At 38.6% G+C, this 19557-nt stretch overlaps 1 protein-coding gene across 3 annotated transcripts in view; it reads left to right on the top strand.

Moving 5' to 3' along the window:
* Positions 1 to 953: 953 nt before the first annotated feature.
* LOC124294004 (protein Star-like) overlaps positions 954 to 19557 on the top strand; it is a 113137-nt gene continuing 94533 nt past the window's right edge. For 2 of the 3 annotated variants that reach the window (XR_006903887.1, XM_046737341.1), the window contains exons 1-2: positions 954 to 2036; positions 10548 to 10742. Coding sequence is in view for 2 of the 3 variants with exons in the window: in XM_046737341.1 (XP_046593297.1) it covers positions 1870 to 2036; positions 10548 to 10742 (362 nt within the window). In the remaining variant the exon portion in view is untranslated. The remainder of the gene's footprint in view (positions 2037 to 10547; positions 10743 to 19557) is intronic. The other variant, XM_046737336.1, reaches the window with a different exon arrangement.

Below are 19557 nucleotides of genomic sequence, written 5' to 3'. Positions count from 1 at the left end.
AGTTTCTTATTAAGACTTACCAATTTTCATCAAAAGTTATATTTTTTCAGTAAAAAGTCTACAAGACACTATAATTTTTAAATAATACTAATATTTATATACGAACAATTTTGCATATTTACAATTTTGTACGAAATAATACGAAATGTTCCAATTTCTGTAAAAATTCTTAGTAATAGAAATTTTCACCAGGGACATTATCTCTAGAGCAAATGAAACTAGATGTGTGTAAGTACGGCACAATAGATGTTCGTTAACGATTGCATTTACGGATTATAAATATACTGTAATATCAGATTTCTTGAATATTTTTCAGATAATTTGTGGGGATCCGGTGAGCAAGCGAAATGAGCTTACAGTATTAGAACTGGATCAAAAATATTAGAATTGAATAATTTTAAACATTTCAACTATGAAATCTTTTCTCAAATTGTTGATATCTCAGCTTGGAATTTATCCAAAATCATTTCCATCACAAGGTACGTATGTTGTTTCATTAGTGTTGACTATCGTTGGTGCAAAAATTCTTGCTGGAAGTTGGTAAATACCAACGGTTCTTTATCTATACCCAACTTTGGATTCAGCCGATCTGGCTGATCCGTCGGATTCGTCCAGCCTACGAAACTGAAAACGGGCGCGTACATATAATTAGTTTGAGAACTGCTGACTTACAGTTTGAGAACTACTGACTTACCTGGCTTCGCCTCGACTTGGACAGCAGGAGAACCTCTTGCCTATAAACCCCTGGCAGAGCGAGATGCGGCGATCGGGACTGGGCTCCCCTTCTTGGGGCTAGAAAAGGACGAGGCTATCGGACGAAGGAGGATACACTGCGTGCGGTTGTATGCGGTGTATGGGTACACGACATAGTAACGCCAAGCAATAGGCGCACGTATACACACATCTGTGCGTTATACATCGTCGCTTAAATACGTAGAGGCGAAGGCATTGTACCGAGAGCAGCGTCGTCACGCGGCCCAGGTGCCGGGCAGTCGACATTCGAGCGAGCCAGAAGCCAGGTCTGAGTTGGTCTGAGTCGCAGAGCGATTGAAAAGCGGGAAGAACAGGATATTTCGCGGAAACGAAAAGGTGGAAATTCACGCTATAACGAATTGTAATAATGGGACAGGGGTGATTTCACACGCGGGTGAGTCACGCTGCGACGTACGCTAACCACATCCGCAACGTACGATTATAGGAACATCCGCACGTCGTGCAACCAAGTATGCCGAGGAAGCCAGCCAGCCAGCTAGGCGTGCAGGCTGCCGGCTCTCCATGTCAAGTTATGAATTAAAGACCGAGGAACGACGCGGGAGTCATTACGCTGCAGTGAAACACAGCCGGCACGACGCTGACTGATTTTATGGAGTGGTAGTTGTCCGATTATCAATCCACGCGGAGTTTTTTCATTCTCGTTTATCACCACCGGGACGTGCCTTGATTCGGTCCGTGACACGGTTACGCACGCGTTATTCATTGAGTGAGGAAGTGTAGAGTTTACGCGAAAGTGCAGTATTGTGTACCTACCTAATTTTACTCTGGGTCGGGGGGCCAAAGATCAATGCCTCAATAATACAGCAAGTTTACGCATAGGTGTCGCCTAGCACATGTGACGTGCCTGGAACCTGCGTCTTTGTACGCCCAAAGAGTGAATTGGCTCAATATCCTGCTGCTGCACTCTCTTCTGCAAATGACCGATGCATCGGGGTGTTGAAACGACTGTGAAAATCTCTGCAAAAACGACCCCGCGACATTGTTGCCATTCTCTGAGTTTCTACTAGCGAGTGAAGTTAAACCGCTAGAGGCTATCCAGGAATTGACAAGCTCCTCGGTGCCGCATCGCGCATACTTACTGCAGTAAATCGAATAATGGTAATTCCATTTTCGTCGTCAATGACTACGACCTCCGTACCGGCCGGAAATTCCGGCGTGGATCAAGATTCTAGAAATCAGATGACTCCCTCGTTGTACACCATACCGAAGGATTATCTTGACCTAGGAAAAATGCAGGCGGACTACAAAGAGAACAGGGCAAAGTAGGTATTCTGATACGACTCGACGCAGACGCTTGAATTCCTCAACATTTTTTACCATCTTCATGTGATAAAAACACATATTATTCTATAAATCCCTAGTCATACGTTCTGAAAATTATTTATCATTATTAAATGTACACATGATAGTATTTCATGTGTAAGTAACATCTGTTTCCGGCCTCACCTGAAAATCATATTTTACATAGCAAAAAAAAAAAAAAAAAAAATCACTCGCCAAAAGATATCTCTTGAGTCCAATTTTGAAAGGTCGTTCTCGGAATGTGAAGTTTTCCCATTAAAGTAACATAAAAAAGATGTCCTTTTTCCAATCGTTCCATTTTAACCGCATTGCAAAATACAGATTTGATTCCGAAATAATTTTTAATAGAATGGAATCCCCTACAACAGTTAAGTTTTGTTCCGAGTCATTTAAGGCTAGCTTACGCACTAGGCGGACTAGGCGATCGCTCATAGGCCCACCACTAACAATGAGTGGGCTCCACGTGCTTCTTTAGTTGAATATGGTTTGAATTATTTCTATGGAATTCTAATCCTCAAATAATGCATATTGATGAAATTAAAACAAACACAAAATAATGATCTTAATGCTTTAAATCAAGAATATATGTGGAAGGGCCAAACGAATGTGAACAAAGTTTATCCCCGACCCTCACCAAATGAGTTACAGATTTTTTCACTGTTTCTGGTATGCGAAATAGACTTTTAGAAATTGTGTAGCACTCTTGTACCAGCCTTTTAGAATACTGAGAAGAATTTCTAGTTGTGGTAATTATACAACCTTTAACCATTGCCATTTGTTACTCTAACCGAAAAATATGTTTCTGGGTAAAAAATGAAAATGAGTTTCGTAACTAACATTAAAAACTCTGGTATATGTTGTTATTATTTTTTATTGTGGATACTTATACTGTATAATCTTGTAACTATTGCAACACTTTTATGTTGGTGTATATCAATAAATTTATGTTCAGCTTTTATTCAATTTAAAAAAAGGGGTCAACTAAACAAACAGATTTAATGCTGTAATAATTAGAAACGTGTTCACAAAAATAGAAAAATATTAACAATTATAATCACACTAAACACTTGAGTTTGTCAAATTTTTTTGTAGTCCAACAATATTCAAGTCGATATTGTAACGATATCCACTTTACTAGAATTTTCTACTAACCATAAAAACTTATGAATTCTTCTCAGTGAACAAAATATTTGAAATTTTATCTCTCAAAAAACTGAATCCTTCGCTGCTTTTTGTTACCAAATTGAAAATACAGCAAAGTTTAATGTGCTACATGAATGGCCTGAAAAAAAAATTCTAAATTTCTCGAAATCATTAGGCGTTGCTTAAGGAGGTTGGTGAGCGCTTCTCAAGGGTGAGTGTGAGAGGGCCTATCTTATACATGGGCCCGACCGATGGTTCTCAACGTCGTTTTCAACTAATAAAATTTTTAAAAATACTTCAAAGTAAAGGTTTTCGACAAATTATTAATGTAACATGCATCGTTTGTCATCACATCACTCTTTCCAAATGAACTGAATTATATTTCGTTACTATAGAATTCCGAAAAAGTATTTTACGCGCATATTTTCATATTTTTTACTGTTATTCGCAAACGATACGGACAAAGATCTTCATACTTTACGAACATTTTCTTGAGAGTACCATTTATATAGTTTTTCATTGGGATACCTACGTTGTTTGTCTGCGATTTTGACGTTCCGCGTCATTTCACCGTATACCCGTCATGTACCACTATAGCGCTCGTGTATAAGAAGTACACCTTCAACTATTAATTACTCGAAATCTATGTAGACCATTCAACGGAGGTTTTGCATAGTAATGTAATTAATATCAATCAATATTGTGTAAAAACATTAGAATTTTCCTAACCAACCTCCTTAAATTTGCTGTGAATTTTTATTAATTAAAATGAAAACGTTTTCACTTGACCGCAAGGTGTCACCACTTAGGAGTTACGATTTTTTTAAACGATAACATTCGTAAAATTATAATATTTTTAGAATGCAAAATGTATAATAGGTCTTCATGTAACATCAGGTTGCATAACTTTGAATCGATATTCTTGCTAAATAAAAATTTTGCTATAAAACACTGTTTTCAGCCCGGCAGACGTTTCGAAATGAAACTGATGGTCATTTCAAGCCGTGTAGAGAGGTTTAACTTGAGTCAGAGAAAATTCAGAAATAATTTTGGTTAAAATAAAAATCGATTTCACGAGAACAATTCGTTGTCAGTGTTTGCTCTATTGTTTCTTCAAGATCAAAATAAAACGTACAGATTAAGAGGTGATCTGGGTAGCATTTCAAGAAATTTCATACTGACTGTAAAAATGTTAGTTACATTTTTTTGGAATGATTCATAATAATATAAGAATCTTACATTAAAAGAATTACCGTATTTGCAAATCATTACATTAAATTTTGTAATGGCCTCGGATAACGAAAATTTTTATGGTGCTTTGAAAAGAGCGCTATAAGATCGTGCTGTGAGTGACACTGGCTTACGACGCTACGATATTCTGCCCATAGATAAATCAGTCTCATATACATGTGTATACATAGTCCAGTCGAGATAGACAAAAATAGCCTTAAATGGAAATAATTAGGGGGAGTGATTTTTTTTTTAAACTTCGGTGGGGGGGGGGGAGGTGGTTGGAAGTCTAAATCTCGATTTTCGGGAAAATCCCGCCATTGCGTTCGCCGCCATCCTGATTTAAAGTTCAATTTTATAGTTTTCCTAAAATAACTCGTTAATTTACAACTTTAGAGCAAAAATAGTAGAATTCAAAGTTGTTGGAAATTTAATTTACCACAAGTTTGGTGATTATCATTTTTACGCTAGGATCAATATTTGCTGAGTTATACGATCAAGTTTTCTCAAAAAAATCGTAATGGGTGGAATTTTATTTCCTTCAACTTTGGTTCTCACAATTTTTTTACTCCACGATCAATATTTTCGGATTTATACATATACATATGTATATATATTGTAACGTATATTGAAAAACCCCTGAACTGAGTGTACATCCGAAAATATATAATATATATATACATTCGAAAATATATTATAAAATATATTGGAAAATCCCTGAACTGAGTATGCATCCGAAAATATATAATAAATATATATATTTTCGGATGTATACTCAGTTCAGGGGTTTTCCAATATACGTTACAATATATATACATATATATATATATAAATCCGAAAATATTGATCCTAGCGTAAAAATGATAATGACCAAACTTGTGGGAAATTAAATTTCCAACAACTTTGGATTCTACCATTTTTGCTCTAAAGTTGTAAATTAACGAGTTATTTCAGAAAAACTATAAAACTGAACTTTAAGTCAAGATGGCGGCGAATGGAATGGCGGGATTTTCCCGAAAATCGAGATTTAGACTTCCAACCACCCCCCCAAAGTTAAAAAAAAAAAAATCGCTCCCCCTAATTATTTCCATTTGAATGTCTATCTCGGCTGGACTAACAGGATTTTTGTAAAAGTACCGACTCCAAGCCACGCGGTTACCGCAAGTGCCGACACACGCTCAATTTTTACGTAAGACGAGTGTAACGGACTAATGTTGCGAACAAAAATTTGTGCAGTGTTGGCGTTGTCGGTAATCGCGTAACTCGGAGTCGGTAACTTTCACCAGAGACTCCCGGTATATGATTATACATATATACAGGGTGTCACAGAACTAAGTGACCAAACTGACAAGGGTGTGAAATGCTGTCAAGCTGAGTAAAATAACTGGAGGCGCCCCTGAATTGGCTTGGAAATATACCGTGTGTCTATGAGGAAAGTGTGCACATTATGCGCGTGCGTCAAGTCGTTCGAATTTTATTGGCCGACAGTTACCGCCTGATTGAGCAGCCGACGCAATACCAATCGCGACTGTCAGAAAACGTCCCTAACTGCTGTCGGTGTTGTTACGAAAAACAGTTCGTCGATTCGGAACTGATCCGAAGTAAAATAAATCAGACACACGTTAATCGTGTCAATCAAATCGTCGGATTCCTTCGACGGTCAATTGATTACTATAATCCGAAAATCATTATTGAATTCGCCGCTCGCGAATTGATGCTACACGAGTGTTAATGAAAGTGACGTGGAGCAAATAATTAACGGTGAAGACTCATTCATGGTTATCTGAATAATTGTAATTGGAATTCAACGGGATACATCAGCTCACGGCAACGATTTCATGAAGTGTGAAATGTGAAGGGCAATCTGTGTAACAAGCGAATTCAGTAAAAAGAAGCAATAAACCGTACTTTTCGCTTAGAACTCGATCTGAATTTCATCAAGTGAAAACAAGTCTGCTTTGATACGTAAATATTTTATTCGAGGTATTTTGATAAAAAAAAAAACATGTGCAGTTCACACGTGGTAGAAGTGAAACCTTCAGAAACTAAACTGCGAGAGAATGAGGAGAATGCAGTATCAGGAGTGGAATAATTATTCGTTTCATCGATAGTCGTTCCATTTCATTTCATCGAGTTTCAAATTACTACCGTGCTGAAGAAGTTAACTTTTCGTTACATCGATAGTCGTTTCTTTTCGTTTCATCGAGTTTCAAATCACTAACTACCGCGCTAATTAAGTTAAGTTTTGCATTTCTGTTTCATCGATATTTCCGTTACACGATAGTCGTTCCATTTCGATTCATCGAGTTTTCCCCCGTTTTTACTCCCGTGCTGAAGAAGTTTTCACTAACGGCGCTAAAGAAGTTTTCACTTCAAAAAACAGTGCAGAGTTACAGTTTATTATTAGTTGTAGCGAAACGTAGCGACAGATTATTGTCTCTGATGTTAATGTGTGTTGAACATAAGTATATGTTTCTCAAGTTTGTTCACTTATTGAAAACTAATCTCTGCAAACCAGCTCAAGAATTTACTGCTTTTTGTATTGCCACGTTCCCCTTCTAACTTCAACGTCGCTGCCTTATTAGTTTGTAAAACTCAATAGTAGTACCTGTTTGAGCAAAAGGTACCATCGCCAGGCTCATACAACACTACAGTATTTTGGACAGTACAAACTAGGCATACGAGGATTATTTTCAAAATCTATAAATAACTTGAAGACTGTAACCTACAGATGTTTGTGTAGAAAATGAGTTCTACGGCACAATTCGTTTATAAAAAGCCGAGACAAATGAATTCTCAACTTGATTAATTCTCATCAACTAGCATGATTGTGAAGCCAAAAGAAGATCTAGGAGCCTTAGCCCTCTTAAAATACGCTTACTGATGTAAATTTTGGTGAAATTTTGGCAGAAATCGATTTTCTGTTTTTTGAATAACTAAAAAAAGTTGAATAAAACGAATGGTTCGACAAATATTTAGAATATCGTAGTATATAGGTATATTAAAACAAAAACCTAAACGTTTCTGCAATGAAATTGAATGTTAATTAGATATTTTTTTAGTCAGTTTTGGTCTTATGAAACTTTTGTAATATTACACATATTGTAATAATGGAACAGCTTGTTCATCTATGCTGCAATGAGTGCTCAATTTGATTTACTTGCGCATGGGTTTTTAGAATTTATGAAATTTTATAAATTACCTTTTTTCGTTGGAACCAGTCAATGAAATTTTGTTTCTGATTGTCGGCATCATTTTCATCGAACGGGTCTGAACCTCATCAGATATTATTTACTATCTTTGAAATGCATACTAGTTGTGGCAAGGCTACTGTTTTCAAAAACTGTATGATTGGATTTTGCGAACAAGGTTTCCACTGAACTTTTGATTCAAAACTCCCTGGCTACAAATCAAATTCCCTGACTTTTTCTTTTTCCCTAACATTTTCAAGTTTTGCCTGCTTAGAGGTTAAGAAGACACCCCGGCAAAACAGCAATGAAATTATTTGGATCTAAGGAAGTCTAAAAGAATAAAGTTGCAATAAAAAGAGCACTGGTTGTGGATTCCTGTAAAAAAGAAAGTGCTGTAACTTGTATTTACGGTACTGAGAAATATTAATATTGCAGAAAATGCAGTGATAATTCATAAATAAATGGCGCCGTTGAAATAAGTCATTTAAATGTAGTATTTCTGAAACGTCCTGGCAGCTGTACCAGCCAAATCGGCCCACTAAAACAATCCGGACGGGAGATTTTCTTACTTTTTTATTACTAATTTATTACCACAATACTAAATTTATTACCCTTACTAGTTCAGCGTAATCTTCTTGTGGCGTAGCATTGGTCAAAGCTGCACCAGCCATATCGTAACTTACCTACATTTCACACCATCAAGGTCTACCTTACGTCTAAATTTTTTACTTTTTCATTACGTTTTGAGGATATCAACTAAACATAAGGAATACTAACCCTTGAGGGGGTAAACAGCCCTTATTCCCTTATTCCCTTATTTCATGAATAAATCATCTTTCAGGCTAAATACTGACCGAAATTAATTGCATTCGATGTTTGTTTGCACCTGCAAGCATATAGTCATGTGTCCTGGAGCATTTTCAGACATTAGGGGTGCAGTGGGTTGTTGTTATTAATATATAATTACGCGCTCCCCAAAAACGTCCGGCTACTAACCTAATTCCGTCGAGATCATGTTTTAATCACAAATTTAAGAAATGAAAACGTTAAAAATTCAAATAGAGCTACTAGAAAAACTTTTTTTTCAATGTTTCGATTGTTTCAATTATTCATTCCTGAAAAATTATAAAAACAATTGTTTTCAATCTTCTACTCTGATTGTTTAAAAAATCCTTATAAATTGTTTATGTCAGTATCAAAAATTTGTTTTTGACAATTGCATTGTCGGTAAGAACAATAATTTTCAAGATGAAAATTGTTTCTTCAAAGAAATTTCCGATGATATGAAAATGCGATTTTTCATTAAATAATTTTTTTTATTGCTCAAAATTAATATTAAGGAACCATTTTTTCTTTAAAAATCATGATTTTAAGAGCTTTCCATATTCTACCAAAACAAATGTCTTGGTTCCTTCCTTAGTTATTTATTTAATAAAAATCTGTTATAAACAAATGAACATCCATACTATATTTTCTTTCAGACGCTCTCAGAAAAAATAAGCAACTACGCACGAATTTTTAATGAGAATATTTTTTCCTCATTTTTCACATAATTTCAAATATTCCCATGTCTTCGAACTTGCCTCAGGTGCCTCATTCAGGTGCGAATAACTTGTAAATTATTACCAATACGGCAAAGACACTCCAAATCTTTTCTATACACCATTAAATGACAAAAAAATATGTTCTTAAACAAGGCTTCAACTCGATTATTTTTTAACTTATTCGCGTTTATTTATAGAAAAACATGGAAACATTTTTTTCCGGCTTTCAAATAAAAATATCTTATAAACTATTACAAATACGGCAAGGATACTCGCATTTATTTATTGAAAGAAATTGTCAACATTTTTGTCCGCCCTTTAAATTAAAATATCTTAGAAACTGTCACAAATATTACAAATATTACAAAAATGACAAGCTCGAATACATGAGAATATTTGAAATTATGTAAAAAATAGGAAAAAAATATTTTCATCAGAAAGTCGTGCATGGCTGTTGTTATTTTTTTTTCGTACTATCCAAACAAAAGCATAGGACGGATGTTCATTTGTTTATAACAGATTTTTTATTGAATAAACAATTAAGAGATGATGTGAAAAATTTTTTTGGCAGAATGTGAAAGAACACTGCCAACGATGATTTTTGAAGAAAAAAAGGATTCTTAATATCAACATCTAGCGACGAAAAAAATCGGTAATTAAAAAATGCGTTTTCAAATTATAATGAAATTGTTTAAAGAAAGGATTTTTTCTCAAAAATCATTGTTTTTCCGACGATCTTATTGTCCGAAACAAATTTCTGATAATGTTTTAAACAATGCGTTTGTTTATCAGGATTTTTTAAACATTCAGAGTAAGAGATTCGAAGAAATTGTTTTTATATATTTATCAGTAATAAGTAATGGAAACAATCGGAATATTGAAAAAAAAAGTTTTTCTGGTAGCTCTATTAGAATTTTTAAGGTTTTCATTTCTCAAATTCGTGATTAAAACATGATCTCGACGGAATAAGGTGTAACCGGACGTTAACGTTGGGGGACGCGTCATTTTATTACAACAACCCACTGCACCCCAAACGACCAAAAATGGATCTCGACACAACTAAGTACTGCTAGAAAGAAGTTGCTTTGGTTTTTTAAACTTGAAAGATCATCAGAGGTGGGTAAAAAATATCAACTTTGCGAGATATCGACGGAATCGGGTGAAAACGGACGTTTTAGGGGTGAGTCATTTTATTACCACAACCCACTGCACCCCTAATGTCTGAAAATGCTCCAGGGCACATGACTGTATGCCTGCAGGTGCGAACAAACGTCGAATGCAATTAATTTCGGTTTCATGTGCTGATTGAAGGGTCTAAGATTTCGAATATAACCCCCATCACTTTATTTTTATATGTTCGCAGGATGCAGCTATCAGGGACACAAGGCACAGCTGGTTCAGTAACGTCATTCGCAGCAGGGTCGTCTTTACCCAGTCCTTCTTCAGTGAGTGAAAAAAAATCTTGGTGTCGCCGAGTGGCTCCTTGCCTCGCTTTTCTCGTTGCATTTTCCACGGCGATGGCTTTACTCCTAGTGTGGAGCGAAGATGCCGACAGGAGGTGCGTAATTCGTGGCTTCTTTAGATTATACGTTCTTGCAGCTGCTAAAATCGACATACGCTGGGAGGTGATGTGGGGAATTCTATTATCGAACTGTTTTAGAAATATTTAATCATTCATCTAGTAGATTTGCCTATTCAGCAAAATGTACCTAAACTTTGTTCACCAAGAAAGCTATGAGCGCTCGCATTTCACAATGATATCGAAAATCGATATGGATATTCATGCTCAAAAATGCTTTTTTCCATCGTATTTCTTGAAATTTTGCAGTGATTCAGTCGAAACGATACAATTTTCACCGTAATGCTAAGAGTTGTTCACATAGATAACAAGAAAAATAATTTTTGAATTCCCTATGGCAGAAGAATAAATTTTAGAAAACCGTGTAACGATAATATAACCAGAATTGGTTAACAATTTTGATAAAATTCAAAACATCTGCGTCATTGAATGCTTTCTTCAGGTTACAGAAAAATGGAAAACAACAAAGCCGAGAAATAATTTGGATTTTCAAAGAAACATTGCCGTGTTCTTACAACCGCACTCCATAGTGTTTGTTACAGAGCCAACCTTGTATATTTTTTCGTTCTGAGATAGTTTACAAAAGATTATTCGCGTAAACGTTAACGTCAATGACCATACAAGCATAAGATTAATCTTCAACTATAATTTGATTTCCGCATTACCTCCGTTAATAATTCGACTACTTTTCAAATATTGAATACTTTATAAGCAATAGTGCTCATAAAAACTACAGAATATTCTCATTTTTAACAAGAGGTAGCTCAAAAAATAAAATTTGTGGCATGTGTGTATATAAGGACTTATTTACTAATATGAAATTCGCACTCGTCAAAAATGGTCTATTTCATGCACTTTTGCCACGAAAATAACTATTGGAGGTTTCTGGCAGATGCCACTCACAATTAGCTGCTGCATTGTTACAATTTCGCATGCTCACTCGGTTGGGACACACCCACGGTACAACGCGGCTTCATATATATTTTGCCCCCGGGCAATCTCTTGATACTGGTTGTTTTTTGGGCAGGGATACAGCAATTAGTTCATGTATGAGGAACCATGCTCCGAGAAAAAACCTTACACTCAACCACAACTCAACTAGCAGCTCGTCGAACCCATTGACCCTGATAGTTTTTAATGGAGTGAGACAAAAGTCGAGTGCTTTGTAGATTCCTCCAGTTAGCGTTATATGATTCTATTTGAGGACTGTCAATCTGGAATCAGAATGGATGTAAGACTACGAAATGCGGCATTAGACTCGGTGAAATTCTACTCTACTCTTTGACCCTTTCTGAAGTGAAAATTTAACGAGTTTATTTTTTGAGAAATTTCGTTGAAGGTAAACCTCTATAATCGCAAGCCGTGCTATCTGCGCTCCTTTCCACACAAAACAATGATCACCAATGAACGTTCATTGCAGTATCTCGATGAAGGTTACTGCCGTCCATTGGGTATCTACAAATATTTGTATTCAAAACATGGATGGTCGGAATGTTCGCAACAATACATTACATTGAACATCCAGTGGATATCAATATAGGGATCTTATAAACGGGCGCTGGATGTCTTGTGAACATTCATTGAATGCCAATGGGATGTAAACTTGATGCCAGTGTGGATCCCATGGTCGTCCATGAAATATTAGTATAGTCAATGATGCACAGGCATATCATTTTTCATATGTCACGAATACGTAGAGGTGTGTTCAAAAAGTAAGGTGACTTTATATTTTTATGAAAAACTATTTATTTATTCATCAATATTTATGTTGTCCCCTTCAAAGTAATCCCCCTCAGATATAATACACTTGTGCCAACGCTTTTTCCAATCCTCAAAGCACTTCTGATAAGCACTTTCTGGTATAGCTTTGAGCTCTTCCAGCGATGCAGTCTTTATCTCCTCAATCGTTGCAAATCTCCGTCCTTTCATAGGTCTCTTCAGTTTTGGGAACAGGAAAAAGTCGCATGGGGCCAAATCCGGTGAATATGGTGGCTGAGGCATGATTGTGGTGTTGTTTTTGGTCAAAAAACCGATGCTCATGCGACGATTCTTCTGGTCAAAATTAAGCAGTTTCGGAACAAACTTCGCTGACACACGTCTCATACCCAAAACATCCGAAAAAATTTCATGGCACGAGCCAACCGATATGCCAACATCCTCAGCAACTTCTCTGATAGTGATTCGACGATTTTCCAAAACAATTTTCTTCACTGCTTCAACGTTTTCATCTGTTGTTGACGTGCTGGGGCGTCCAGAGCGAGGTTCGTCATTGGCATCTTCTCGGCCATCTTGGAAGAGCTTGTACCACTTATAAACGTTTTTTTTACTAAGAGTAGACTCACCGTATGCCACTGTCAACATTTCAAGTGTTTTGGAGCACTTAATTCCATTTTTTACACAAAATTTGATGCAAATTCTTTGATCCATTTTTTTTGATAGCAAAAAATCGCCGAGCACACCAAAATACGTCTCACCTTTGTATCTGTCAAAAACAAACTAAACATGCTATACACTTGAAACTGTGTACAGATGTTCGGGACAAGTGTATCAACATAACATAAAAAAAAATCGAAGATCGAACGGACATAGCCCGCGAAATTAGAAAAGTCACCTTACTTTTTGAACACACCTTATGCATGTTTCGACAGATTTTATAATACTAAAACACATTTATTGTCGTGTGAGAAACGACTTACTTCAGACAGCTTCAAGGATGTCCACCAGCCTCCGTGAGACGTTCAATGTTGATATCCATGAACACATGCCGCATGGATACTACAGGGAAGTCCAAGAGTAATGAATCAGTGTATATGTATGGGCATATCTTCTAAATATATAGAACGAATCTTCTGCAGAGGCGTACCATCAGCTTTCCTCAGGAAGACGACACTCTCTATTGTGCCGCACGTAACGATGTCCGGCCTCTTTTGCAAATGACTTAGATGACGTTAAAAACTTATGAACGTTAGATGGGAGCACTTTGTTGACCTAGATGTTCCAGACATTGTCTAAAGGCACTAGGGAAAGCGCAGTAGTGAGAAAAGTGCCCCGTCGCATCTTAGCAGCAATGAATCGCGGCCGAGCTTCTGCAGTGCCGAACGTAACCAAAAGAGGTATTGGGCGATCACTTCGAGCTCTCATAGGAGGAATCAGAAAGCGAGAGGAGTCAATGTTACCTACAACCAAATTACCCGCAAGGGTCGCGGCAACCTGCTACACGGTTGCGGGATTAGAGTCAGAAGAAGCGCAAGGGACGCTAGAGATTATGGCTTCGACATCTTCTCGAACAGGTACACAGGCGGGACAGCTCCTAGAAATTTTGGGGTGTCCAGATTGGCGTAGGCGGCGGAGTGCGGCGAGCTCATCACGGAGCTTCCGATTATCCCCTGCCAGCTGCAGAATTTTAACGACATCGGTATCGACGCGAGCTTAAAGAGCCGGTAAGTCCTGAAGCTGCGTGGAAATGTCACCAAAGCGAGCATTGATAAGCAGGTAAAGCTTATCAAGCTGGACAGCAAGTGTTTCATGAGGCAAAGGCAGCACGGTGGATTTTCCGCAGACGTCGTGGTGCCGACCGAGGCGATGGCTGCAGCTGCTCGCTCTTGTGCGAGGTCAGGGAGCGGGCAATAAACCTTCTTCTTACACAGCCTGGATGATAGACAGTATGACAAGAGGCATAGCGGCGAGGAGAACGGTCCTCCTCCAAGCAGAGCAAGCGCGTGGAGACATGCCTGCAGTCACGCGCAGCCCATATCAAGATAGTACGGCACTGTAGATAGATAAACTCAGCCGGTAAAGTAGAGTGACTGACAGCAGCTGCACAGCCACTTATGCGGTCCAGCCCAGAGTTGACAGCGGCAATCAGTACGGACGGAAAGAGGTGTAGTCGACAGGAGAGAAGTTGTGATTACCGCAGCAATCCCCAGAAAACCAAGCCAGGAACACCAAAAAGGGCTAGACCATCCTTAGGCGACTTAGGGATGCTATTCTTTTGTCCGCTTTCCAGTCTGTCCTTTGTATACTATAATTCCAGAAGGTCATCTTTGTATTACGGTCACCTCCAGGTACTTGACTTGCTCTCCAGTCTCGTTGGTATACATTTTCCGGTGAGAATCACCAGTTCTGTCTTTTCGTTGCCAGTTGCAGCCCGTAGTCAGGCATCCACCGTACGACTTGTCTCATCGTCTGGTTCAGTTTATGCTGTGCCAGTTCTGGAGCGCTCGACTATCACCGCCGCCAGATCATCCGCGTATGCGACTAGGCGTGCGCCAAGAGGGAGCTCCAGTCTGAGCTGGCTGCGTAGGTACCGTTCCAGAAGTCTGGTCAATGTATGGATTCTTGGGCGACCCCTACGGTGATCTCTCGTGTCATTTGCTCTTCGATTGTCTCATATGTTAATCGTCTGTTTTGAAGGTAGTCTTCCCCAACCAGGAGCAAGTACAATGGAACCTCCGAAGTCGCCGCTCAGCGCCTCCAGGATGTCCACCCACCTGGCCGAGTTCAAGGTGTTCTTGACGTCTAATGTCGCCAGCAGTACGATAGGTCACGCAGCGTAACAGTGTCTGTCTGTGTCTCAGAAAAAGTCTACCATCTCCTAGATTACTTCGATCGTTGATCGACCCCTTCGGAAGCCGAACTGCTGGTCCCAGAGGCTTCCTGCGTTCTGTATCGCGTCCTTGAGTCTTGGTCACAGTAATTGTTCGTCCAGTTTCCTTGTCGTGTCCAGTAGGCTCAGCGGCCGGTAGGCCGACGGTGCAGAAGTCACTCTCATCCTTAGGGACAAGGACCAGCTTCGCCGCCTTCCACCGGCCGCTGAAGGTCCTTGTCATCACGCACGTGTTATACAGGTCCAAGAGTATGTCAGGCTTCAGGTTAGCCATCAGCCAAATAACCTTCGCTGGTACCCCATCGGGGTCTGGTGCCTTATCCGTCCTCATCGCGTTGGCTGCTGTGGCGAGCTCCTCCGCGGTAAAGACTAGAATATCACCGCCATCTCGTTGTTGTTGGTTGCATCCATATATGTCGGATGTGTTGCGAATAGTCTGTCGACGATCCGTCGTGCCATTTCAGCGTTTTTGAGTTCTAGCGGGATCCAGGCCCCTAGTCTACCGGTTACGATCTTGTGACCCGTGCCCCACGGGTCCCGGTCCACCTTCTCGCAGAGCTTTTTCCAGCATCGTGCTTTACTACTCTGATAGTGTTTGTCAGTCGCTTCCGTTTCGTCTTGTATGCAGCTTGGAGGGTTTCCCTTTCGGGTCTCCCGCCAGCCCTCGCTATCCGTCTTCGTTTGGCCAGGCAGCTCTTCCGCAGTTCAGCTATTCCGTCCATCCACCATGAGCAAATAGATGCCGTCCTGAATGCTAAAAACCACTACACAGTGCCAGTCTTCAAAGTTTGTATGAGGGCAGTGGGATATAAGATCAAGAACCCAAGGGGTAATTTAGCCTACTCAATAGTTGGACAGAAATGACATGGTTGATGAGTCAGTCGAGTGGGTTGCAGCAAGGTATAATGGCAATGGTAATTGAGAAAAAGTACACGCTCATATTTCAATTCGTCAGAATGATCGAAAGTTGAAAATTAATTCCTCAATAACGATGCTAAGCAGAATTAGAGAAGTATGTTAAACTTGTCACGATTAATTTTCCACACGGTAAGATAAGGTGACGTGAGGGCAATCACTCAGTTACTCTATGGCGTAGATTAGTTTTGGCAAAAGAAAAAAGTTGGTCACTAGACGCAATTGCATCAATTTTTACAATAGAGAAAATATATGAGAAAAGGCGAAACAAACCTCACGACGGTTTTGGATGACTAATTCAAATAGACAAGCTACTGGTAGAAGACTGGGGAATAACCAAATAGAAAACCCAAAGGAAAGTAGGTATTGCGTTAATTATGCCAATACTGCCGCTTCCCCTGTTTTTTACTCGAACACGACCCCCAACCGTGGATAAGTTCTATTGCACTTTCAATACTGCCGCACGGTAGGTGCGTTGTGCTATTGTTTTCGTTGCTGAGACGCATCGAGAGTGGGGGTACTGCTTTCCTCGGATAGATATTTCCCTATACGCCCATCACCGGCACTATTGAAAGAGCGTACTGTATGTTGATCAACTAGCAGAAAATGAGATAGACTCACAATCACAGGAAGGAAATTTAAACAAATTAGCAGGAGAGATATTAGTGTGATAAACAAGACAGCAAATATTGGTACGAAACATGAGACTTTTATCCTATAATTAACAATCAGCAAGCTTACAATAAACAGAAAGATATAACTAACATGCAATAACATCTAAGAAATTACTTAAAATGGAGAAAGGATAATTAACAAAAGGAAAAATACCGGAAAGAAGGAAAATCAACGAGAATCTATAGCAAATGCAATGAAATAACTAAATAAAACTTAAAGAATATGTGTGATTTTATAACGGTGTCACAATTAACGAACGGAGCAGTAAAAGTGCAGGCACTCGGGTGATAACTAGTTCCAACTTAATTATCGATACTATAGTGGTACTCTAGTTTCAGATATTGTTATGGAAAAGATATCGGTATCGCTGGATATTCACAAAAGATGTACACTGCCTGAATTGCGAAACTAAGAATCACGAGATTTAGGTAATAAACTATACGGCACATTCGAGATCTAGAGGACTTATACTTTGGACAATGATTTATACGTAGAAATCTAGGCTGTGGTACTGTTGCGGTAAGCAATCGATTTAGGCGGTTAATAAAAAATTAGCAATAGAGAAGAAAATTAGCGATGGATAATAAAATGAATGATGTTAAAATCTACGGCAGTATGGAAGAACGTGACATCTCAAATTGTGCCCGAAGAACGTGACATCTTAGATTGTGCCAAAAGAAGGTCACATCTCAAATTGTGCCACAAAAAGATGACATCTCAAATTGTGTCAGAAGAACGTGACATCTCAAATTGTGAAAAAAGCTCGACAATAATTTTACCCAAACTACAAACTTAGATTAATCAACGGCCACAATAGCATATTTTATATTCTAAGGTCCAGTTTATGTACAAGTCCAGTGTTATATACTCATCTAGCTCCAGGGAAGCCTGTCGGTTGTGTTGGGAAATATGCTCCGCTTATCGTCATTCCAGCTGAGTGCTACTTTCTTCAGCCATATCAGGCTGGAACCGCCACATTCGAAAATCGAAAAATTTCCTATGGAATAATTGAGGGCTAATTAGAGGCTAATTAAAGGCTCCTGGAAAACCACCCGCTCGAATTAATGCTCCACCCTCGAGGGGTGGAAACCACCAAAAAACTCGAAAAATCGGTGTAACTCTCTGACGCAACAACTTACAGAGTTCGTACGAGCGTCAAAATTACTCTAGAATTAAAGGCTCCTGGAAAACCACCCGCTTGAATCAACTGCTCTACCCCCGAGGGGTGGAAACCACCAAAAAACTCGAAAAATCGGTGTAACTTTTGGGCGCAACAACTTACAGAGTTCGTACGGGCGCTAAAATTACTCTAGAATTAAAGGCTCCCGGAATATCATTCGATCGAATTAACTGCTCCACCCCCGAGGGGTGGAAACCACCCAAAAACTAGAAAAATCGGTGTAACTTTTGGACGCAACAACTTAAAGAGTCGTACGGGCGCCAAAATTACTCTAGAATTAAAGGCTCCCGGAATATCATCCGATCGAATTAACTGCTCCACCCCCGAGGGGTGGAAACCACCCAAAAACTAGAAAAATCGGTGTAACTTTTGGACGCAACAACTTAAAGAGTCGTACGGGCGCCAAAATTACTCTAGAATTAAAGGCTCCCGGAATATCATCCGATCGAATTAACTGCTCCACCCCCGAGGGGTGGAAACCACCCAAAAACTAGAAAAATCGGTGTAACTTTTGGACGCAACAACTTACAGAGTTCGTACGGGCGCTAAAATTACTCCAGAATTAAAGGCTCCCGGAAAACCACCCGCTCGAATTAAGTGCTCCACCTCCGAAGGGTGGCAACCACCCAAAAACTAGAAAAATCGCTGTTACTCTCGGACGGATTAAGGGGGTATTCTAGTGTGGAAATTTGAAAAAATCGATTTTTTTTTTTTTTATATTTTCAAAGCTTAACCTTTTAAGAATGTGTCCTTGAAAGGACAAGTCAAAATTTCAATTATTTTCAGAGATATAGCTATTTTAGTGACACGTCTTCAATACTGGCTCGGCTGGAACGAATACTTTAAACGCGTTTTTCTCAAAACTACATTTTTCAAAACGGTTGACATGATTTCTCAAGTTCTATTGAACCGATTTACTTGAAATTTGGTGAGAATCTTCTCAATACATGTCTCTATCGCACGAACCATTATTATAACGAAATAATAATTTTTACTATTTTTAAAAAATTCAGAAACGTCCAAAAAAGTCAAAAAAAACGTATTATTTTTTTCGGACAGCCGTAATTTGGCAAAAAAAAAATTTTTTTCGACTTTTTTTTGGTTAGTACGATAGCTGCATTTATGTAGATTAATAATCTTTTTTTTTTTTTTTTCTGATGACCACAAGGGCAGAAATCGTGGCGACGAGGATACTGCCTTTTGTTTTCCCCTTCCACTTCAAGGACGCATAATTCCATGAAAATTTATTTTTTTGTTTTTAAATTCATTTTGTGTGCTCTTAATATATAAATAAATAAATGATAAAAAAATGGATAGTAAAAATATCAATAGCTTTTATTTTATTCACCGTCAAAAAATGCTCGAAATTCGGGCCTCTAGACTAGAATACCCCCTTAAGTTAGATGGTCTTTGGAGGC

The sequence above is a fragment of the Neodiprion lecontei genome, chromosome 1, assembly GCF_021901455.1.
Source record: "Neodiprion lecontei isolate iyNeoLeco1 chromosome 1, iyNeoLeco1.1, whole genome shotgun sequence".
Taxonomy (NCBI): Eukaryota; Metazoa; Arthropoda; class Insecta; order Hymenoptera; family Diprionidae; genus Neodiprion; species Neodiprion lecontei.
This window is presented reverse-complemented; position numbering and strand designations above follow the sequence as displayed.